Genomic DNA, 25357 nt, shown 5'->3' with positions numbered 1-25357 from the left:
ACCTCTGGCCAGTTTGATATTCAAGGTAGAAAAGAATATTGAGATATTTTATGTTTTACGTGTATCCTGCCTTGTTTTTTATGCATTAAATGTTTTGTTGAATTCGTAATTAGTGTATTATCTGCCGTCATTGTTTCGTGCACGCCAAATCCAAGTAGCAAGAGGAACCCACCCCACACCCACTTGCCCCTTTCCTTTCCCTCTTCCTTTCCCCCAAACCACGACCTTCCTCACAGAGATTGCAAAATCCTTAGTAGTTCAGTGAATGCTGGTTTGGTTAGTGAGTTTCATCCTCTTTAAAGTCTTAATATGAAACGCGTTTACAATTGCGGTGCGCAGAAAAGAAATGAGCAGAAGAAAAAATCTTATGCTAATGCCATCTCAAATAACTTGAGTGCTACCCTGAACAAGAACAGTGGTTCCTGTACCGATTCACTACACAGTGAGACTTTAGATACATGTTCACTGAAAATGAAAATACGAATATTCCAACGTACCTGAACATTGTTCAGGTACGTTGGAATATTCGTATTTTCATTTTAATATTAAAAAAATACCGCCTCGAGACGCGCTTCGAGTCACTTTGCCGTGCGGTTCTTTCTTCTCTCTATAATCACGTTTTTGGTTTTGTACATATATTCTGATTTTTCAAGCGTTTAGTTTCTATTTTCAATACATTGCACCAAATGCAAACACAGAAAATAAACGATCTACTATTGCAAAACCTGCCGTGATACGTCTGATACCAGAGGCGGATCTAGGGATGGCCCAAAGGGTGGATGCAAACCCGGGGTCTGGGGAATTCCCCCAGCCGAAGATGGGTTCGGGTATATTGGAAATTTGAGATTTTCAAGAATCAAAAACGGCTGCTTTTGGCTAGTTCTTTAACAAAGAAAGACACTGCTGGGCACGTATGAACGAGTTCAGTAAACAGATAATATAACCATAACACAATAAACTTTTATAAGCCGTTAAGTTCTCACTTTTCGCAGTTTTTTTCAAGCGAAATTTAATTTTTTAAATTTTATCAACTTTATAATAGGCAGATTAGCGTCAAAATTCATTTCTGGGCATGTAATTTCCAAAAATTTTCTGAGGGGGGGGGACGAATCCCACAGTCAGGGGGTCCCCATCATGAGCCCCAGCCGAGGGTCCCTAATCACCACAGACCGCCCCTGAAAGGAATCTTGCGCATGGAAAAAAAGAGGCCGCCAATAGAATTGTGAGGAATCACTTTCATGTAATGCCCTAAGGTACAAAAACGGAGAACTAATGATTGAAAACAAAGAGAATAGGATGACATGGAAGGAATATCTAGAAGACATGTAGGAAGGAAGCAGCCCAAGAACGAATGCTACCGAAAACGAGAGGGAAGTGGATGGACATGACATGGGAGCCCAAATTTTAAGATCAGAATTTGAAGCGGTTGTAATTGACCTTCAGATAAATGAAGCATCTGGAATTGATGATGTTCCTGAAGAGCTAATTCAAAATGCAGGGGAAAAGGCGTTGAACCAGCTGTACAAAATCATTAGCGAAATGTATTCGACAGGTGAGATTCCAAACGACTTCGAGAGGAACATAATAATCCCAATGCCTAAGAGGAAAAGAGCGGAGAACTGCGAAGATTTTAGAACCATAAGTCTGACCACATATGCGTCGAAGATACTGACAAGGAAAATGTCCAGTATAATAGAACGAAGATCAGAAGAATATTTAGATGAGGGCCAATTTGGATTCAGAAAAAGCGAAGGCACAAGGGAAGCAATAATGGCCCTTAGGATGCTCATCGAGAAGAGAATGGAAAAGAACAAGCCAACGTTCGTTGCGTTCGTGGACTTAGAGAAGGCATTTGACAATACGGATTGGAATTCAATGCTTCGAATCATAAAAGAAATTGGAGTTCTTTACAACGACAGAAGAATCATCCACAGTTTATACAAAAATCAAGTACGGTAATAACATCGGGGCCTAGCAGTGAAGAAGAAAGAATTAGGTAAGGAGTGTGGCAAAGCTGTGTTTCGTCACCCGTCATGTTCAACAATAAAGTCAAGACTGACATTAAAATAGGGAAGCAAACACTGCTAGAGGTGGAGGAATTCTGTTATTTGGGAAGCAGGACCACTAGCAACGGGAGAAGCAAAAAGGAAATTATCAGCTGAATAGCCCAAGCCAAGAGAGCATTCTACCAAAAGAGAGACCTGCTTACAGCGGGAAACTTAAATATGGAAGTAAAGAAACAATTTATAAGAACCTACATTTGGAGTATGCTCCTATACGGAAGTGAGGCATGGACAATGACAGCAGCGGAGAAAGCAAGGATAGAGGCCTTTGAAAAGTCATGCTACAGAAGAATGATGAGGATCAAATGGATCGACCGAGTACGTAATGAGGAAGTCCTAAGAAGACTAGGACAGAAGAGAAGCCTCATGAAAACCTTGACAAGACGACGCAAGAACTTTCTTGGCCACATCTTGAGACATGATGGCCTGATGACAATCGTCAAGGGGAAAATGGATAGCAAGCACGGAAAAGAAAGACCTCGAACAAAATATATGGAGCAGGCAAAGAAAGGCGTGAAAGAGAAGAAATATGTATAAGTGAAAATATTAGCTGATCGAATAATTGTGCGGAGAACTGCGTCAAACCAATCTTAGGATTGTTGACCAGTGATGATGATGATGAGTGAGTGAGCCATAAAATTATTAATCCATGAATAATTGACATAGCAATTTAGTTTATTAAGTCGAGAAGGCAATATTTCTGAATAAACTTATGGTTTAAAATTACTTCAAAAGAATATTTGAGATTGTTATCAAGAAAAGGAAATGAATACAGACCTTCCTTTGCTGTCGCCCTTGCCTCCTTTTCGGTATTTTTCTTAAATTCCGCTGAGGTCCCTGAAACAAAAAAAAAATACATAATTACGATAAAAACATTTGGTGCGCATCAATGCACTTCATTGGAGACTAATGAAAAACAAAATTAGATAGTCAAGTAAAAATCATGTTTGTCCTAAATTATGATAAATTTATACTTATAATAATTTATATATGTGAGTTAGTTTGCATTGTCTGCAGCTCCACTTGTTCATCTCCGTTTGGATTTAATATATCGCCTAAATGGACACTTCCCCACCCTGATTGTGTAACTGTGAGAAGGGTGAGAGCGATGTCGTTGCTAGGGGCAACGTGATTCCCACGACGGAGGGTGATAGCAGCGATTTGAAACCGTGTTCGCACTCTTTATCACGCTGCGAACGTCATCGGCCTATCACGTTCGAAACCGAAGTTGAAAAGCATATGCTGAAATAAAAACGAGCAATAAATGCAAATATTTAAAAAAAAAATTGTTTATTTAATTTCAAACCTCACGAGATGCTCCAGCGGCGAAGTCATCATTTAGATACAACGGATTCTATCTCGAATTCAAAAACTGAACAACGATCGGCGACTTCAAAGCATACACGGGAGGAATCTTTTACTCTCACACCCTAATCAACGGTGGAAAAATATCACTCGATGAGGCAGCAAGGGGAGAATTGAGAAGCCGAGCACATACATACACTCACACACACATTATACATCACTCACGTTTGAATCATATAAATTTCTTCAAAATTATATACAGGGGATGAAGGTGATAAATTTCTTCTGAATTATATAAATCAGAGGGTAAAAATGCGGCCTGACTGGGACTCGAACCCAGAACCTCCCCGGTTGCCAGCCGGGTGCTCTACCTGTTGCGCTACCAACTTTTTCCTTCCACCACAGGACCGTTGTCCTTGTCCTTTTTCTATTAAATGCTCCTATCCCTTTATTTCCTTTCCTCTGAATTTATTTGCATGTGAAAAAATATGAAATCTATTTTCTTTAACCAGTGTGGAGTCCCTAAAGAACCACGCTCGGTAACCAGAGAGTTAACATGACCAAGTAAATTACATCACACAGACATTTAGTGTTATTTATACATCGTACTGTGTGAACGAAATTTCTCTGAAAGTGTCAAAATAGTCATATTCCCGAGCGGGTGTGTATCGAGGGTTTCATAAGTGCTTGCGTTTCCCACTAATTTTTATCGCTGTTCAATTTTCTTAGCTTCTGCTCTCGACCACAGCGTGACAGCGTTCCGGCCCAGCATCACCCGCGCGCTTGCTCATATCGACATAATCGCGCATCGGGTTTCGGGGAGGCGCATCGCGTACGATAGCTATTCGTTTTCGCTTCGAATGCAACCATTCATCCCAAGTGAGAGTGATAAGTAGGATTAAATGTTAGAGGACTGAGAAAGTGTCTGTATCATTTAAATGTTTACTCTATCAGAGACGATTAAATTTCGTCATGATTACTGGAGTTAACGCTGGGCATCTTAATTCTCCCCTTGCTGTCTTAGCGAGTGATGTTTTTCCACCGTTGATTAGGGTGTGAGAGTAAAAGATTCCATCCGTGTACGCTTTGAAGTCGCCGATCGTTGTTCAGTATTTGAATTCGAGATAGAATCCGTTGTATCTAAATGATGACGTCACCGCTGGAGCATCTCGTGAGGTGAGAGCGCTTCCGAATTCCGTCATGACTTAACTAAGTTTACTTTTTATATAATATAATTTTACTGCGTAGTGTAACACGTAAGTAGGCGTTGAATAATTATTTTGATGTGTTCATATTCTTTTCATTCATCCCGATCTTCGAAGAATAGGCTGATCGCCTCGCGATCTTCATTTTGCTGTAGGGGTGGGAATTACGGTTCATTTGGTGGATTCGATTCGCGGCAATGAATCGGTTCTTTAAATCGTTCATAATGAACCGCGGGAATCTCGTATCTAAGTGAATCTTGAATGCATGGAGATTACATTATATGTATGTGTAATGTATTAATCATGCTTGAATCCATGATAATCTGTCAACCTACTGCATTTCAAATATTATGACGGATACAGCAATTCACGGTGCTTATTATTTTTCATTTTGAAGGCATCTCTAATTTTTTCTCTCTGTGAATTATCAGATTTTAAAACCTCGTCGATTTGTTTGCATGTTATGCAATACAAAATTAGTAGTCAACGATAAATTAATTGTGAAATGCAATTGCTTTTAATGTCAGTACCTTACATACAATGTTTAATAAGTCAGATTACAGACATTTTAACTGCTCCATTGCATGAAGCTATTTCTCAAAGTCTTTCATACTCAATAAAAACATTTAATTGTAAGAGTGAAGAAATCATTTTAATTTTATCTAAAAACTACCGTGCCTCAAGAATTTTCATTTCACCGATAGGTATCATCAGAAGAATATCTATAGCTCTGATTACTCCGTGAAAAAGCTATTATCACGTTCTACATCATCATTGCATATTTAGTTCCGTTACACTAAAATACATACCGCACATTCCTACGAGTCAAGTCAATAGTATTTATGGTGAAGAGTTCATTTTTATTGCCATTCGTCAGAGTCTAATGATGATTCACCGTCTCTCATGGGTGGCATCAACGCAGTCAAGCCGAATTCAAATCGTTCATTTTCAAACTATTTGGATTCGGCGGATTTGAATCTTCCATCGTCCATTTTGAACGATTCGAGTGGAAAACGTAGATTCAATTCATTCGGGTCATGCCCTTGAATCATTCATTTGAACCATTCGTTCATGAACGACACAGCTCTATTATGCTGTCGACACCAAGAACAAGGAATAGAAGTAATCTGTAGCATCCAGATTTTATAACGTTAATCTTCCGTCTTGGACATATGTTAATAACTTAAGAAATGTGATGGCTGGATTTTTTCTCTAATTACAATTAATATGAATGCCACAGCCCAAGACGAGGAAATTTTTATTACTTCGACCCATAACATGTATATTTTGAATAAGTTTCACAATGTTAAAAAACGGCATTTTTGGGTTAAAATTTCATTGCCATGACGCCGCACTACCGATTCAAGAGTTTAAGTCACCAGTTAAGCCAGTTACAAGGAGAGAAGGAAATAGCAAGCTTACCAATGTAATTCGCGCAACTTACAGAGTTTATTAATTTGATGGAATGGGCAAAATTATTGGTGCATATCCTTATGCAGGTGATTTGCAAGCATCGTTGACGAATGTAATTCTCTGAAATACACCTTTCAAGGCTGAAATTCTGTTAATTTTTATCACCCGGAAACTACCATACTGATTGGCTAACAAAAGACAGACATTCCGCGAAGATGGAGCGTGGTGTAGTTATTTCGGGTATTTATTCCCAAGAGAGGGAATTCATTAAATTTTTACTTGTGGTTGATGACAATTGGTCCAATTACGCGTTATAATTTTCATTCAGTCATTTATTTCCTGAAAAGACAGTAGTTTTAATTTTTATTTATCGCTTATGGTACTAGGTCCAGTTCCTCGATAGAATTTGTATTTAATTTTTTAAAACAGACATCATGCAAGTAACTACAGCATCGTCACAGAGCAGGGAGTTCTCGTTAATTTTGAGGATTCAGTTCACACGATGTCATTCTCGACAGTCTCGATACTTCAAATCGTTCACAATGAACGAAATCAATTATAATGACGGTTATCTTCGAAGGGGTTGATGATTTTACCACATATGACCGTTCTCAGAAATTAACATGTTTTTATTTCTATTCATGTCAAATGTGCACCAAACAAAATAAAAATAAGTTCACGGCTATTTAAATTGATTACTTTCAGCAACCAACTGCCACAATCTAACACTCAATTTCAAATGTGGTAAACCTCCAGTATCCCTTGTAATTTCCTACACACGGATATCAAAGAATCCTAATCCGCTACTAACTGAATCCCCTGAACATAAATCACTCATCGTTTTTGCAAATTATATTCGATGAATTTGGTCTAGTAGCTGAATCAGTCCATCCCCTGCAATGCAACCAACCACACTTTAACTCAACTGGATTTGAACTCTTCATTCATTATGTTCGATTTCACCAGCGATCCATTATTCAAAACATTTGCATTGCAAGGGTATGTGTTAGAATTAATGGGAGATGGGTGGCTTGGAGACCCTTTGACTAACCTATTGTCTTGTAATGAAATGCACATATAACATGTTTTCTAGATGAGAGTTGGCCGTAATATTTCTGCCAATCCTCCCTCATGAAAAATAAGCAAAAAAATCTGCAAGACTCAGCATATTGTAGTAGCCTCACAGCCAAGAGTTGAGGAATGATGCCATGCAAGTTATCCTGAGCACTTGCGTAAATGCTCTAAATTGTGGCTTCAAATAATGCATTTCCACAATGCACTATTTAATGCAGCAGTACTTGCAGTGAAACCAATTAACGCTGGTTACTCCAGGATTTTTGTGTTAATGTTTTAATAAACAGCTTTACCAGTGTTCTCTAAAGATAATTTACCAATAATGTAGAAGATTGGAGAACACAATGTAATCGAGTAGCACCCCCTCCTCTGAAACACTATTTTAGAATTCTTAGTAAGGAGAGTAGTAGATTTGAGACAAAAAGTAGGGGTACCACTGGGCAATGTCTCATAGTATATACCTTAAATTCGAGGATATTTCCATGAATATATTATTAACTCTTGTAAGAGGCATAATTTTACATCCCAAAAATAACACTAAAAAGTAAGTGCTTCCTCCTACATGATTTCTTTACCAGGTTCGTGACTCATTAATTCCAGAGTTACATAGATGGGTGACCTAAATGCTCAACGTGAGTCATCAAGGAGAAAGATAAGGTGCATGATGAAACATACTCACCTTTGGGTTCTGTATAAAACTTTCAGAGGTAAATGTTTCATTTTTTGCTGCAACTAAAACACTAAACCCACGCTGGGATAAGATTATTTTTCTGTACAAGTTTAAATCGATAATGGCAGTTGCCCTTCACAATAGCAGTACAATCTAAAGTGAAACTAATCACACAATGATGTCAATTTTTTAGGGGCCACCTATCATCAGATAGATGTATATTGCTAATTTAGACTTTTAAGGCTGAAACAGATTTTTTTCGACCTTTAAACATAGCCTTATTTGTAGAAAACAAAGGCAATGATAATTATGATATAACATAATGCAACTACTTAACTTATTTCAAAGGATCATACAGCAATCAAAAGGAAACTTAGCAGAAAATGAATGCACTCTCCTGCTCAGATACAAGTCATATGTTAGCAATAGTTTGTAAGTAGTTCAGCAAAGCAGAATTTCTCAATTGATGGCAAAAAACTAACGGAGAAAGTGATGCAATAAATGGGCTGCATTTAAAAAATGCTGCTCCCCTTCCATCCAAAAACCAAAACAATGCACATCCTTACTCATTGTAAAAGCATTCATACCTCATGAGTGCAAACATAACCTCTCCACAACCTAACTGCAGTCTAACGGAAAAAAATAATGATCTGCAACATACATATGAAAATGAAAAGGCTGGCACTATTACACTGCCATTTCATCACCAATTAGAAACACTCATTAAATACTGGTGAAGAGCTGTCAGCAGTCTTCATTGAAGCGGGATTGATTCAGTTGATTGTATAACAGCACCATATTGATGTGATGCAAAATTGAAGGTTTCTATAGGACCACATGCAAGGTCCAAATGATTTGTATCAGATTGTCGTTCAAAGATCAATTAACTATAACTGTAATCCAAACTGTAGTACACTGATAAAAAAGTAATTTTTATGACTTATACCATTTTACATTTTATAATATAGACATGATGTTTCCACATAAATAGTCAAATCTTTCACATGCATTCAAAGCACTCATACTAAAAATATGCTTATATTGTACAGGTAACTTATGGACCTTGAAGGGCATAAGGTTCTTGTCACTAACTCTCTAAACAAAAATTATTTTACAGTGGAAAGACTTTCCATAATTATATATAACATTGTTGAATTGGCAATGTAAATTCAATGAAACATTTATTGATGTGCTTAAAAATTAATAAAAGGTCACATTGGGGACTCAGGATAACACTAGGCAGAAAGTGCTGTATTTTAAACATATACAAAATTTAAAAAGCTATTACAATTAACTGGGTAACTTGCACCAAAGCAATGGTGCACCATCAATGCCTATGTAGTTTTAATTAACACAAGGTCGTGCGCCTTAAGACATACAAAATTCAACTCTTGTATACCCTTTTCACTAACAGTATTTCCCACATATCCATGATAGTTAAAAAAAACTACCCAAATACTGAATTTTCACACTCAGTTCACACACAAGTTGGACATGGAGGCTTCCTGTTTTTTTTTCTATTTTGAAGTTGCATACCACATTAGTAAGTAGTTTAGATAAAGCAACTGTAAGGCTGTTTACCACGATAAAGTCCATCATAAAGATATATTTCTAGAAATATTATTAATTATATTATGATATTCCTTCTGCCACTCCAAATTCAAAACCCTAGTTCAGCAGATGTTTCATCAATCTCTTAATAGTCATCAGTCTTGAGAAGTCACTTAAAAGGAGCATGAAAAAATGTGTACTCTGAAATAAGGAATGCCATTTGCTCAAGTTTGATAGTTCAAAAACGAAATTAACAAGAAGCCCAAGCATACACCTGGACAAGATTATGAAGCAAAGATAAATTTGCTGCCACTTCATTACGAGACAGATTTAAAGACTTGAAATGGAATTTGAAAGTTAATCCTCTCAGAAACAAGAAATTCCTCTAACTAGGGTACCATGGGAGAGAAGTGAAACAGACGTAAAACAGACAAACTATTGTGTGTGCCATCCTTATAAATGAAAAAAAAATGTCATCAAAGATAACAAGGAGAGGTATTAAAGTAGCCTTTGCAATAGTCAAAGAAGAGAAACCAAGCACCTGATATAAAGACTTAGATGAAAAGCTTAGAACTCCAAGAACAATTATTTCTAAAGCTCAAGAAATATATATTTGGAAAGACAGACACACATTTCACGTAGAAAACAGAAAAAGACTAACATTGCCAAACAACATTTTCCGCGTCAAACTTTTAAGTACATTGTCTGTGGCCTACTTAAACTCATATTTCCCACATTTAATTCCATTAAAGAAGTCTGGAGCTCAATAAAACTTCTCATTTCCCAACAGGTACAGGCACATGTCACAAGCTGGATATGAAAATTAATTTAATGATTTGTTTTTTCCCATAAAATTTATGTTTCCTCCAAAACTGAACACACTGTAAAGCCAGAGGAGATTCAGAAAAGGAGGGAATGAAGTAATTGAAATGGTACTATGTGACAATGACTGTCCTTAAGAGCTGTAACAGCTAAAATCATACATCAGTGAAAATGAAAGAAAAGATGAGTAGTTCAAATTTAATACCAAAACAGGAAAGAATTAACTTGCCATCTTATATTGAAGGTGATGAGGAGAACAATCAATTTATACTGATAGCAATCCACAATAATGTATTATGTAGATATTCTTTTGATTGATACAACAATTAAAATGATGTTTCAAGTGGGCTGTGATGTGACTTGGTAATATTACTTCGTGATGGAATGAAGAAAAACCTTGTAAATTTCTCTTAGAAAGATAGCATAAAAGAATTAATTATTTCACTTGGATTAAAATTTTAATTCACAACCATTTACACTGTCATGGAAAATTTTTAAGATTGAGGATGAAGTATGATCACATCATTCCATATTGGGATGAAAATGGTCTAGCATGAAGTTGTATTCCATGTGAAAAAATTTGTAGAAATAAGTTTTCTTTTCATGTGAAATGTCAAAATCCTCCACTTTTTCTGTTATTCTGTTCAGTGCCCATAGTCAACTGATCAAAATGGCCATGCTCAAGTACAATGACTAATACTCGAATGATATCCAAGAAAATATTTCCTTGCCTAAATAATATGGCGGACTTCAAAGAAATGTCAGAGGGATGCACCAAATTAAATGAAAATTTTTTCACCATACTAATACAGTCCTCACTTGACAAAAAGACAATCAATGAGATAAAAATGTTGGCAACAGGGTTCTTTCTCAATGGCTGTCTAACATGTTATAAGAATTTTAAATTTTACACTAAAATGAAATTTTTTTAGAAACACTGGGGCACAATGAAGAAATAACTTTTAAAACCCTTCCCTGATTGCCTTAATTAATTAGCTACACAAAAAAATCTACTGTTCATTTATAAGTTTTTCTTCTGCTTCTCACAACTCTGAGTCAAAAATAATGATTGTTTCTTATGAATAATAAACTTCAACAAATCAGCCTTTCTATAGCTTCTGATGCCAAGGTGACAGGTCTTATAAGTATACTGCCCTTCATCACGAAGTAGCTGAGATTGGCAAAGGATAAAATCACTAGCAATTAGTATGAAAACTGCACTAAAAACAGCTAGCAAGATGGTAAGTCAATCAGATTCATTCACAAAGGATTCTTTTTCCAAACATTACTCAGCATAAAAATGTGAAGCCACAATTTAGTAGCACATTCTAGCTTCCATACTGCAGATTTTCCCATTTGGTATAATGGTACCACAAAATGGAAATACACAGTTGAGAAATTCAGTTAATCAACTGCTTGGGAAACCCAAATAAATTTCAAGAGATTGAAATAATTGAAGATGAGCTTGAAATCCAATTCTACACAATCAAGAAAATTATGCCAAAAATTATTTGAACAGAATACACAGCAGACTTGATGTAAAAATGATCCTCTATTGAGTAAATATCTGTACAAATGCATAGTCATCCCCTTTCTCACCTAAATCACTGATGAACATGGAAAAATCTCAGGACACTTTAAAACGATGACATATCCATACCATCAATCCTCAATTTTTCATGAAATTGAACCAATTCCCAACCACTAATCCGACAGAATTGAGTCACAACATTGATAATTTCTATTTCTTAACATGAGCACAATGTATATGTCACAAGCTGGATATAAAAAATTCACAAATAAATTGATTAGACACAACACACACAAAGGAATTCCTTCGTCAGAGTCAATTTAAAAAAAACTGTGCATGAAAAGAATGTCACCGCTAACCTGTGACAAAAGTTGATTAATTAAAGATGACAGAACAATCTGAATGAGGTATCTTACAGAAAATTGTAATATGAATATTCTACATAAAACACTATTCTTTCCCACAGGTTCATAAATACATTTGATCTTAAACAAATACAAGTGCAATTTCATTAAACACAATATGAAAGAAAAAAAATTGACAGTCCCACCGATTGGGTATATGGAGGCAGAACAGAGAAAATTTGCATACATCAATCATGCAAAGCTCAAATCAAAAGATGCTTTAGTAGGCATTAGGTCAAGGCCAATAACAAGAAAATACAGAATTAAAATTTCTGATTACTACAACAACTGCTGAGCTACAACATAAGCATGCACCACTTTTGTACTTCATAAGACTACAAAGAAAATAAAGCAAGACAAGAGGATATTTCAGTAGGTAGTTAACAGGCCATTCAGTCATTAGTAAGCAAAACTTCGGTAACATACGTGACGCACAACGGGTCATAACATTTTACGACATGGTTTAATAATAATACTAAGAAATTGAGATGAACATGATCAGAATGTTCAAACCTAGGAATTATAAGAATAATTTCTTAAGAAGCCTGAGTAAGAAAATAAAAGTCGCTCTAGCACAAGATTCATCATTAGCCTTCTGATATGCGAAACACTTACATTTTCATTGATTTTTTTAAACGTGCCAAATAATACTCATAATACAACATAGGAAGTTCAAATTTATGCTTCAATGATGAGAGCTTACTAACACATTATGTGATATAGCATCACAAAATCCTTGCCAGCAAGGCTAATAAGTTAATCTAATATTTCTTTATTACAAAAAAATGTTTAACTGACCAAAGGCCAAATGAAATAAAACAAATTCATGGAATAAGTAACCATGCAGAGCTATTTCCATGAAGCACAAATCACATTTTGTGCAACCCATTACCATTAGAATGAATTGACTGTGTGCCCCTTAAATTGACATCATATGCAGTTAAATAAAAAATGAATTATTTTTTTTTCCTTTTAAAAAGATGAAGAGAGTTAAAAAGAAAATGTAAAGCAGCATTTCTTCCAAAACATCATTTTTCACCATATATTCTCACAATATATGAAATATATAAAGTTGCTGCAGGGTAAGTTGTTACAAACTTAAGAGGACTTGGATGCAGTGAAAAGTGGAAAAACTTAAAAAGAAAATGACAGGCAACATTCCTTCATAACACCATACACCACATTGCAATTTCACTGTAGTTTTCAAATGGATAAAAAATATTGGAATATCAGACCTATGCGACAAGGGCTATTAGGATTAGTAAGAAGATACTACGTAAATTAAGAGACCAAGGTGCAGCATTGGAACTGCTTAAATTGCATCAATCAATTGTCATTCAGAAAATATTTAAGCAATGTGCATCAAGGGTTTGCTGAAACTATTTCACCGAGTGCTTTGAACAGATTCCCCTGAAGACTACCTGATAAGTTACTCTTATTTTCAATATAGAAACATGCATTTTCTGATACAAAATTAAAAAAACTATACTTCTCTGAATAGTGCCTCCCTCAATTCTGGAAAATATCTTCACATGTGCTTGAACGTATTGCTTCCCCCCACCCCCACTGCTTTTCTCCCAGAGATTTTGATTAAAAACAGTGGGCACAATAGTCACACCAATACAGTATTTAAGAAAGAACACACAGAATAATTCCCATTAATGTACTGATGTTCCATATAAGTATTCTTAATCAATTTGCCCAATATTTAGAAAGGTGTAGCCGAGAATTGGACATAGAAAACAAAAGAGAAGGATGGAATGACTGAACCACGAAGAAGAGGTATTTCTGACTGATGACATTTTAGAAAGAAAATTAATACAATAAAACAAAAGTTTAACATAGTATACATTCCTAAACTGAGCAAGCTCCTCCTGAAACCACAATACTAACTTCCTTCACCTTCCTTCCTTATTAACCCTTCACACCAAAAGTTGATGCTCTGAAGTCGGGTGTTGGCATTATTTCATTTTGAACAATTGTTTATAATAACAGGAAAAATTAAAATAATTTAAAATTAAAATAATTTATAAATATACAATGGAAATAACAAATAGGCAACTCCCTCCTCAGTGACTGGCCAGTTAACTACTTACTTAACAGAAACAAACTTTCTCCATGCGAAACAAAAAATAAAATGTGGCATTAGTGCCTTTATACAACACAACAAAGAGAATTTCTACTTTCACATGCACGCCAATGGTGGCAAAATTCATCAAGTAGAAAAGAAATATTTCACTTCATTTTTTCCAATTCACTCCTCTTTTCCACATTAATATCAATTTGTTTTTATCACAGTCGCAAGTCATATCTTATCACGGGCATTAAAATTGTCCACTTGATTGGGCTGTAATGCACTTAACATCCCATCTTCCCTTGGAAGACACGCTTCTGCCATGCCTGAAAACGTATACCCTGGAGCAGCTGGGGTTGATCCAACTGGGTCAGAACCAGCTGGATGTAAACCACCAGGTTGCAAGCCAACAGGAAACACCTCAGAGTGAGACGAACTTGCAGGCATAGCTCCCATAGATACAGGACCACCAACAGATCCCCTTAAAGCAGGACCTGGCAGTAAACCTATCGAAGGTCTACCTGCTGCAGAGCCAGCAACCACAGATACTCCTGGAAGTGGAACTGCTGGGACTGATGTAGGGACAGTTACAAGATGTGTCTCGCTCTTAATAAATTCATTTCTCTTAGAATTGATTACCTGCAAAGCATAATTTGGGGGCAATTGATTATCGGCCTTTGGATTAAAATCCAACGCCGCAAATTCATTCAGTAACACACTACAAGCCATGCAATATTCTATGCTTTCCTACATAACACATGTTGGATTATATAACTACAATAATCATGCAACACGGAGGGGAATAGAGTTCATTAAAGGCCAGAACATCATGCATTCAATAACTACACAAATATTATGAATCCCATTTGAATTCACATTATTCAACATTAAGCACGACACAGCTCTTTAAAGACTAGTAGTAGATTTAGAAGACAAAAGTCGCAAAATTATTCCACTTCTTTAAGCATAAAAATAATTCTGAACACTATCTTATTACCACCTCAAAAATTAAACTGTCAAATCATATTTTTGATGCACACTGCAATCTCCTATTAGTGAGTATGGCAAATAGCGAGAATCTCATTATAAGAAGGTATTATTATATAGTTGCGCAACTAAGTTCCTGCTGTTTTTTGAACAAAAATACAACTTTATCGTGAAAAAATGGTTACAAATGATTCATTCAAAATATTGTCCATCGCTACCTACAACTTTTCCCCATGAATGTGGTAGAGGCCAATACCGTAACAGTAAAAGTGTTCATTTATTGAGGCTACCCACGAATCATGCCATTTTTTGGTGTCTTCCTATGAGCGCAACTGCAGATCAGCTGGACTACGTGCCATATAACAGAACAAGTAATAATCGGACAGTATAATATCTGGGGAATATAGCGGTGGGTCAGGACTTCCCATTTGAGTGTTAAAAGGGAGGTTTTAATGGGTTTTGCAACGTGGGGTCGAGCGTTGTCATGGTGTAGAATCACTTGGAATCATAAGGAATCCAAGCTCCTTGCTTTTGCATAAATCCCAACGCATCCAATCGCTTGGAAATGGATTGGCGGGTAGCTCCTAATGCATAAGCAAGCTCTTCTTGAGTTTGATACTGATCTTCATTGAGCAATGTCTTCAATTCAGCGTCTTCGAAGGTTTTTGGTCTTCCTTCACGTCAGCATTGGAATGACTGTCTTTGAAGCGACGGAAGCAATCGTGGCACTTTGTTTCACTTAGAGCAGCATCTCCGTAAACCTTTTGGAGCTCTCGGTGCACTTTAACCTCTTTTTTTTCTTCGAATGAAAGAAAAAAATGAACACTCCCCACAAATAATGGTTACCTGACACAAACTCGGACATTTTCACGCAACAATAAGGATATGACGCTAAAAAAAAACTTGCCACTGTTGTCGAGCAGTTTGTTTTCCAAATGTCTAAGCTTGATTCGCAACGTTTCCGATACGTCAAAATCGACCAGTAATCATTGCTAGAGCCATTTGTTAACAAACAGTGGGAACTTAGTTGCGCACCTAATAGAAGTAGTGTACTGTCAAACATTGATTAACAAAGATTGTTTATCAACTAAGAGTTAGAATGCAAGATATGCCACATTATGAATAGTCTGAGCATTGACTTAGTATTGAGAACTTGTCTATGCCTACGAACTACAGCCACCATGATACATTCAAATTCCAGCCATGTTCCACACTTAATCATCTCATCACTTGGAAATTTATCTTGTTTCCCACTTCTTATTTATTGAAGCAAAATTCTTGATTTTCGATCACTTATTTACTATGAACACCATTACTAGAGAGCCGTCTCAAGAGTGAAAAATTGCTGACACACACAGGTGATCATCACTGAATATCTACAGCTTTCCTTAGTGTATTTTTTATGAGATGGTAGTGTCCTGCAGTTATTTTTCTTTAATCCGATTGCACGGAGTGAAAGATGGAGAGGCATCTAGCCAATTAAATGACTGCAGAGAGCAAGGGTGCTGGTAAAGGGTGGAGTTGAGTCAATAGAGTCCCGTTTGCTTCAAGTAAACTGGTCAAAATATGAACTAAATCTGCACCTTACCACACCACCAGTCTCTGCCGCCACATCATTTTTTTTGTCTTCTATCCATTCCTGCCTACATCTTTGGCTTTAAGCACTTGTGTTCAAGAATCACACTTCTGTGGCTGCATGATACACAATAACACAATACTTGACTTTATGAGAGCTTTCATGTTTATTGGGCTAAGAACGGCCCAAATTCCCAAAAGTCACATTTGGGAATTATCAGCCATTATTTTATTAAAACATCTTCGCTTCTCCTGAATTCCGAACAGTTTATATTACTTTCATGATTTAGATACAAAGACATATTTCCATTGCTCATTCAACTTTCATTTCCGGTTACAAGTTTTAGAGTGAGTACGGTAAAACTTTCGATTTTATGCAGTTGGAGGGACCAAAATATGGGCACTGTGTAAAATCAAAGTGAGCAAAATCAAGAGTAGGTATTGAGGAGGAGTATAGTTTGCAGGATAAAAATTGCCTTTTATTATTAGCTTCTTACGTCATTACCATCTAGCGCACGGCGATATGAACTGTTGCAGGGCTCTGATGACCTTGGGGCTCTGGCTACGCAATCATATGCAATTACCATTGGGAACATATGAGGTAATTACGTGGGAACTTGATTTGAAGCAACATGGTTTGTAAATGGTAAGCTCCGTCACTGCCATCAGTCTAGCTTTGTTCGATACTTATTGTAATGCAATACCTATGTTTTGATTCAGTCTATTGAACCCTACTGTAGGCATGCATTATTCTCTGAGAAACTAGATGATAAGTAGATGAATTTGAGGTTTGAATAAATACTTCAATACTGAGTTTGTTCTGCACAAAGTCAAAAGACGACTGAGTAAAATCAAAATTAGCAGCCTCCTTCGGGCTGTGGTTATGCTGCGCAAAATAAAAAACTGTGTAAAATCAAGAAAAGACGTAACATTGAAGTTTCGCCATTCCATTTCCCTATGCTTTTCGGCCAGACTTGAAGGTCGCAGCATAAAAACGAGACTTGATGAAAAATCAAAGTTTTACTGTATTTGAAACCAGCCGCTTCAATGGAAATACACATGGATGGCAAAAAAGTAAGGATTCCTTTTCCTTATTATTATTCCTTTTCAGTATATTTTCTCTTGAAGCTCACAACCGCACTGAGAGATAAAACCAATGTGGGTCTCTTGTTAATATTTTGCCTCTCATGAAGAAACAATGGCAACTCACTCATTTTATCTTCATGTTCAAAAGAGCCTGAATTATGATAGAGATTACCTCAAATTTAAAAAATATTCTTGATCACCTTTTCAAGGTAATAAGTCCACCATATACACACTGCCATCAACAACTTTATAATTTAATTCAGCAAATATTGACCAATAACATAAGAATAAAATTAGCAGTGGACATATTCACATGAAAAGGTGACAAGGAATAGTCATCAAATGCGTCCCATTTTCCACAAAAAAATTCTTGAGTTCCTTTATTCTTGTGGTTTTTTGAGATTAATGGGAAGTTAATGTATCGCATATCATTTTCAGCCTCGGGTTTTTCCTTATCTCACATACAATCAGTGCAGTATTATCTATAGGAATTTGTTATCACCATAGGATTCTATTCTCCATTATAAGACTCTAATTCTCACCAAATGTTTCATATGCTAAACTGCCTTGGTTGAAAACTTATGATTATTATCCTGTTCCTCATAACCTCTAAAATGGAATATTATTTTCCAAAGCATTCACATTGGCTATTTTTCTATTGGAAATTCTATCAAAAATACATGTAATATTTGCAAACACACCACTTAAAAAGAGATGCAATCAATTTATAAGTGCAAGTAAAATAACTCAAATGCTAATAAAGAATTTAAAAAAATCCAATAAAAAACAAAACATCAGCAAAACTAAGGGTTAGATTGAATGACTATTCTGTAACACACAAATTAAAAGTCTCGCATTAATTTTTAAATGCACAGTAACAAGCCAAAGACGTTTTCACCAAACCAACTCAAACCTGTGTACAATAAAAAAGAAAACAGTTCAAAACACTCCAGATGAAAGATAATGTAAACCAAGAAAACATAGCAAAAACATTCAAAATCTTACACTAGACCGTAACAAATGTGCAAGTGCGACAAGTATTTTTGATTCTTCAAGACCCATTAGCTGGTAGGCTACAACAATTTAGACAAAAAACTGTAAAAATATCAGGTTGAAGTACTAAAATCTCAAACCTGACGTCACCTAATAGCCAATGAGGAAGATAATCTGAAAAATCGGGCATTCTGAAAAAAAGTACATGCAAACACAGCAGTCCTACCTCAGAGCAACCAGCAGCCCCTTGACAAGAGGGGCACATGAAGTCTTGATCTGGCTGCAGTTGCTCCTTCTTCATGCCTATGCAATGCAGGTGATACCACGCATTGCATGCATCACATTGCACCCAGAGAAGCTCTCGGCCTACAAGGAAATGTGATGGCTTTGATAAGTCACTTCTTCCGACAATCATTCCACCTACTTTCTTAACTTCATCAATTAACAACAGTTGAAAGCATAAACATGATAAAATTTAGAATAATTTGCAACATTTTTCAAAGCAATGAAAGTCATATTAATAAAATGAAAACTAAAACTGATAATTATGTAAAATATATATATGAACCAATTTACATGAAAAGTAAACTGCATAATTTTTAGACACCATAGCTCTACAGATGTAATTCATTGAAATGCAGAATCCATTTTTTTCTGAATTCCATACGAGTATCTTTCATAATCCTCGCATCATGGAAATCTACATGCCTGAAAAACATTGCCTTGGATAGAGCAAGAAACTAACTCAAACACATTCAAAAAGACATAGAATATTATAGTTCCTGTTATCCCAAGAACTTAAGACCAGAATCAGAAAATTACAGTAGTTATAATGAGTAACGTCGATGGCAACAGGACAGCTACAGGGAGAGAATTTTTATGCTAGTTTACCCATGTACAAAAGCATAGGGATCATCTGCCAATAATAAGTACAGTAGAATTCTGATATAAGGTTTCTCGGGGGGGGATAAAATTTAAATACTTGATGCAGAAAAAAAACTAAACAAGGATCTAACATTTTACGAGGCTTAAGACCCTGCAATTATTGGAATAGCTTTCTATGATTATAAAATACAATTTTGGCCACTATAAGGGTCTCATGCAACAAAAAGAGATTTTCACCAATATATCGTTCTCTTCCCAAATAAAGCTGGAAATCACTTATCTGGAAACATTTAAAAATGGGAACTAAACAATAAGTGTGTAACATTTTAAATGCTTTATAATAACAAACAACTATAAAACATACCCACTCTGAATGTTATTGACCGACCTTGGATTGGATTAAAATATGGGATCTTTGGGTGAGCTGTGCAAAAAATATTGGGCCACCTCTTTTGAAAGAGAAAAGTAGAGGACCGGGTAAATATTGGGTTAACAATTGACTGGCCACCAAGAGTAGAGTTGAAAGGGCCATCAATGAAAAACATTCTCAGAAAATCATCATGGCAGCTGCCCACAGGAAATAACTCATGTCATCAGTTATCACGTAACCATTGAATTCCAAATTCAATAAATAAATGAAAATGTAGTCACTGGAGATTTAGGAAAATACTTGGCACCACTAGATCAACATTAATATGTACATTAAATGTCCAGAGTTGGGATCAGAAGGGGGGAGTGAAACATTATATGTAAAGATAAATCGCCCGGCTTATGAGTCAATGGTCACGGTGCTGCATTCGTGGAAGAATGCCTACGAAGCAGCACTACTCGGTATATTCAATTGACTCTAGCTGAATTTTCATGCAAAAATCCTTATTGATTTGCATAAGTTGAAAGATTTAGATAATCATTTTCTTGAAATGTCATGAAAAAACATTAGATAAAGGTGAAATTTTTACCATCTAGAATGCAGGAAAATGCAGAAAGCAGAAATACTAGATAATGATAATTTTTCAATGGGAATGAATTGGGACCTCAAAGAATAAACAAAAGATGAAAATAAAATGTAAAATGAAAAGACTTTAAATCCACTCTACTAGAATCTGCACTGGCACTATAAAGAGTCCATTTTGCAACAGGTGTCTTGCAGCTGTATAACCCTGCACTATTGTACGATATTGCCAGCATATTGAAATATCTTCTGCTGAAGAAAGAAGCAAAATTGACGCTCTAGGTCAATGTACAAGAAGAGAACTTAAGAGAAGATCAATGATGATAACGTAGCATGGTGTATATCCACCTAATATGCCATTGACATTTCATAGAAATTGGTAATAAAGTTCATTTTGTAACCACCAGAACTGGGACAGAGGTTCGTAATTTTGTAATAACAAAAATTTCGTAAAAATGTTTCCTTTACTATAGATTAGATAGGACTTTTCATTGGGACCAACGAATTGATTCGTAATAATGAGAGCTTCGTAGTAACATTATTCGTATTAACGAGAGTCTACTGTACTTGGCGCTGTTCGATAAAACAAAGTTTTAATACAACAAAATTTTTTTGAAATTACGAACGTCGAGCTCGGTCCCCAGGAGAAAATGGAATTCGTTTATACAAACTACGGCAAAAAAAAATTGTCAACAAATTGGCAAAAAAAATCAGTATTTCTGACTGCGATGCATCAAAGTGAGAAATCGTAAATGATATTGCAACTTTGAAGGGAAAGGGTTCACCTAAAAACCTATGGTAGGAAGCAATGCACAACAAGACACCTTTTACGAATGCATCTCTCGAATTGAAAAAAGGTTACTGGTACTCATAGCACTGAAAAATGATATCATACCAGAACCAGACCACACACAGAACCAGAGTTTCTCCATCTACTGAGAGTTGGCATTTGAAATTCATACAGCCCTGTTTTACCAGGGTGGAAAAGGGTGAAATTTTAGCATGATTTAGTTATGATATGGAAATAAATTAAATTAATAGTTTTTTGTGGAACCTAAGGGAATGTACATTTTGAACCCTTTGATACAGGACACGAGGGCCATAGTGCAGTATGGTCCTTCTCCATGCTAAGCCCTGCCTCGACTTGTCACAGTTTCATGAAGCTTAAATATCCAGGATTGATCATACTATGTCTCCTGAGATGAATATTTGAATACTGTAACACTAAAATCATTCTGCTATTGCTGATACACTTTTTTCCACAGCAATAAAATCACAGGTTTCAGAGCTACCTTTGTTTTTCTAATTATTTAAAGTTTTGAACTAGGTCAATCTATTAACAATATTAAAATTTATATCAATGTACAGGCATCCCCCGAGTTACATATGTCTCGACTTACCTAAATCCGTACTTACGCAAGTGATAACCGTATTTCAAATGATTACGTTAATTTTCCAATACAAGCAAGAAGAAGTAGATATTCACTCGTAAAACCTAAGGTAGAAAAAATATCGAATAGCTATCGAGTTTTTACGTGCTAAACATAACCAAGTGACCCATTTTTGTCATTATTCAAAGGAATTTTCATTAATTTTTGTATAAAAATCACTTATAAATCCCAAGTCAGCAATCAACGTGAAAATTTGCAGTTCTAGCGATGGAAGTGGTTGCGCTCACTCCTGTAAGATACAGCTTGTTATACAGCATGCACACCCAAACTCCGACTTTCAACTATTTAAAAATTGTATACTTAAGTTTGGACATTTCCATCTGTGGAATTAAAAGAAAACAAAGTTTGAGCACAAATCTTTATTGCGGAAAAGAATTGTTTAGTACCCACGTAACGGCATTCAAAGTTTGAGTGTAGGCAATGTTGCGAACGCTGCGAAAAAGTTGACATACGATATTAGTTGTGTAATTGTTTCCATGCTTCTGGTGGTTACCGTATTGTATTTTGCAAGCTGCAATTTTATTAAGCTGCATTTTCTCATTCTCTCATATTGTGTGCAAATGTAAATGAATATTGCGTCATTGAAAGCTTTTTCCCACTAACTTTGTTGCACGTTAAGGACTGATTAGGCTGAATAAAAGCTCACTTTTACTTAGCTTCGTGCATTGGAAATACTCTTTGATGTTTCCAGCGAAGTAAATATTCAAATGATGATATTTTCACGCTATTTTATTGAGATATGAGAGAATGAAAGTCTGTTTGCATGCGTGAAAGATTGAGTGTATGTGCATGTGAATGTATCTAAGAATATAGTGATTTACAGGTATTTTTTGGTGTGTTATTTGCTCGCAATCCTAGACACTCCTTCTACGTGTATTAACTGTGACAGTGAAACCACCAGATTCATCAATCAACGTAATATATAAAAGGTAGAAGATATAATGATTAAAGGTAAGTAGACAATGCATTCTATGGGCCCTTAGATCGCAGTATAACAAAATGAATCAATTTAAGTATTCAGTTTAGTAATGTAGCGTTGAGATACCGTACTTTCCCGAATCCACGCGACTGGTCAACTCGGGGAATAATATTACGCATTTTGATTGGCAATGCTCGAGATGCAACTCTCAGACTATATTAATGTTTATTGATTTTGTATCTTATAACATAAGAATATGCGGAAGAGTTCACGGATATCGCAGTGAATTGAATGAAACTTCACCGAGAATTTACCGCGCATTTCTCCGCTGAGAATTTCACTGCACTGATCGAAATCTCTGAAGCACTAACGCAAAGGTTCGACTTACGTAAATTTCGACTTACACTAAGTCTGCCGGAACGCATCTCTTATGTAACTCGGGAGATGCCTGTAAAAGACTATTGTAATAAACATGACACTAAGTTTCATGTAACCAAAGTTACACCATCTGCCACAAGGTCAAATAATAGGACTACTTTCAATCTTAACACAGAAACCAAGATTGAGGAAAAATATTAACTTCAACTATGTAATGTAAAATAAAACAAGTTTTCCGTTGATACATACTCATTGAAATAATTTTATATTGAGCTATAAGCTTGCAAACTTAAGTCACTTTTATTTTGAAACAAACTTTTTGAATTTGTGATGATGACGGCCTGTTACAATCATTCATCCTGCATTTGAACCAAGCTTATCAATGAAAGAAAAATATTCAGAAAAAGAGTGTCGAAGAAATATAATTATCTACCAGTGAGATATTTTTTTTGGATGAATAGCTATGTTTGAAATATTGCATAGAAGTTCTTTTCTAGGAGCGTGCCAAGGAGAATCACTTCGAAATAATTGTGACCGAGAATGATAGCTGCTGCCAAGGATTACTTAGAATTAACTGATAAAAATGGGAGTCAAAAGGTGAACTTTGACTTTGAGTTACATATTAAAAGCTATTTTGGCTTATTCACACCATCTAGCCTGCAATTCCTTATGCAGCTTACCCCCAGTTACTGCCCACAACTTCAAACTAGACAGTATGAAGAGGGTTCAAATTAACAAGGTTTTAATGCATGACTAGTGAACAAAATCACTAAGCCACAAGCATACCGGTAGGTTTTCTGCAAGGTTCGGCTGCACAATCTTCATCATTATCAGAGAGGTCTTCACACACTATAGTTGACTTTGGTCCTTCATCTGGCTTTTTCACCTGAATAAGAAAGCATTTCCAAATTTAACATAAGAAAATTTGGTGTTTTTTCATGATGAACATCAAATCAAATATCATATCATCTCTTTACATCAGCTAAGCCTTTAGAAGAGAAAATTCGACCGAGTAATGGAAAAGTGAGAATATGCTGGTGCATGCATTATCACATTGCCAGATCCAGAAATGACCAGACTTGACTCAATACTTGCGAGTTTTTTACAACTCGACTGGAGATCATTATGTACTACAAGCACATCCCTAAATGAAAGGAAAACCAACAAGCTTGCAGCAAATGCCTCACAACGCCTTTATAGCCATGATTAGGGTCATTTCATAGGGCTGAATTTCAACATAAGCATTCAAAAAGCAGACAAAATCTTTTTTCAAACCATCTCCCACCTACACACACATGAAAATATGACCTCATGCTCAGTGAATTTGTGTTAAGTTAAGAAAGAAGAAGACAGAGAAATGAACCTAACAGAATTTGAATAAAAATAAATGTAACAGTGCCAATGGTATGCATTAAGATTTTTTAAATTTTCATTGTGAGAGAATAAATGTTGAACACCAAAATTTACTTTCAGAGCTAACTTAATTATCTGACTGATAGTAAAATGCATACCTGTTTTTCACCCCTTTTGTTAACACTGGCTTTTGAGGTTTTAACTTTTTTAGATTCATCAGTTTCCTTCGTCTCCTCTGGGCGTCGTTTCTTCCTTTTCTGCTTGGAGCCTGCTTTTCCAGAGTTGTCATCCTCCTAATAAGGAAAATAGTAAATATTTTAGGGAGAAACTACGACAATACATCTCTAGAAATGAAAGCTATAATTCCTTCACATTCACTTAAGTATACTGCTTTACTATATGATCAATTTAAGATCGATTCAGCATATGATCCTAGCAGATTTGTGTGCACTTTTTTAATTTCAAATTTTCCTATTTTGTTTCCACGCGCACCTTATGTCATCATTTATGTGTCATTACAATACTAATTTTTTTGTGAAACACATCTTAAAACATAGCAAAATTTAAAAGTGCTGATGCTATTTAAACTGATTCCTTGATCAAAAAATACACTGATTCAACAAACAATGAAATTCACTTCATGATCAGTCCTCAGAAATGGGTTAA

At 35.8% G+C, this 25357-nt stretch overlaps 1 protein-coding gene and 1 long non-coding RNA gene across 8 annotated transcripts in view; one reads left to right on the top strand and one right to left on the bottom strand.

Annotated features, from left to right (window-relative positions):
* Positions 1-25357, bottom strand: part of LOC124171009 (lysine-specific demethylase 5A) — a 131377-nt gene that overhangs the window by 45911 nt on the left and 60109 nt on the right. For 5 of the 7 annotated variants that reach the window (XM_046550134.1, XM_046550136.1, XM_046550135.1 and 2 more), the window contains exons 27-30: positions 24850-24984; positions 24125-24224; positions 18980-19119; positions 2841-2900 (exon numbers count right to left, since the gene is read on the bottom strand). In XM_046550134.1, coding sequence (XP_046406090.1) covers positions 2841-2900; positions 18980-19119; positions 24125-24224; positions 24850-24984 — 435 coding nt within the window. Of the gene's footprint in view, positions 1-2840; positions 2901-8641; positions 14752-18112; positions 18674-18979; positions 19120-24124; positions 24225-24849; positions 24985-25357 lie in introns of those variants that run through there. The other 2 variants (XM_046550133.1, XM_046550139.1) reach the window with 2 other exon arrangements.
* LOC124171011 overlaps positions 4106-25357 on the top strand; it is a 28593-nt gene continuing 7341 nt past the window's right edge. Inside the window, exon 1 of the long non-coding RNA XR_006867624.1 lies at positions 4106-4544. This is a non-coding gene — a long non-coding RNA (uncharacterized LOC124171011). The remainder of the gene's footprint in view (positions 4545-25357) is intronic.

Source organism: Ischnura elegans, chromosome X (assembly GCF_921293095.1).
Source record: "Ischnura elegans chromosome X, ioIscEleg1.1, whole genome shotgun sequence".
Lineage (NCBI taxonomy): Eukaryota > Metazoa > Arthropoda > Insecta > Odonata > Coenagrionidae > Ischnura > Ischnura elegans.
The sequence above is the reverse complement of the archived record's forward strand: the minus strand, read 5'-3'. Positions and strand labels throughout refer to the sequence as shown.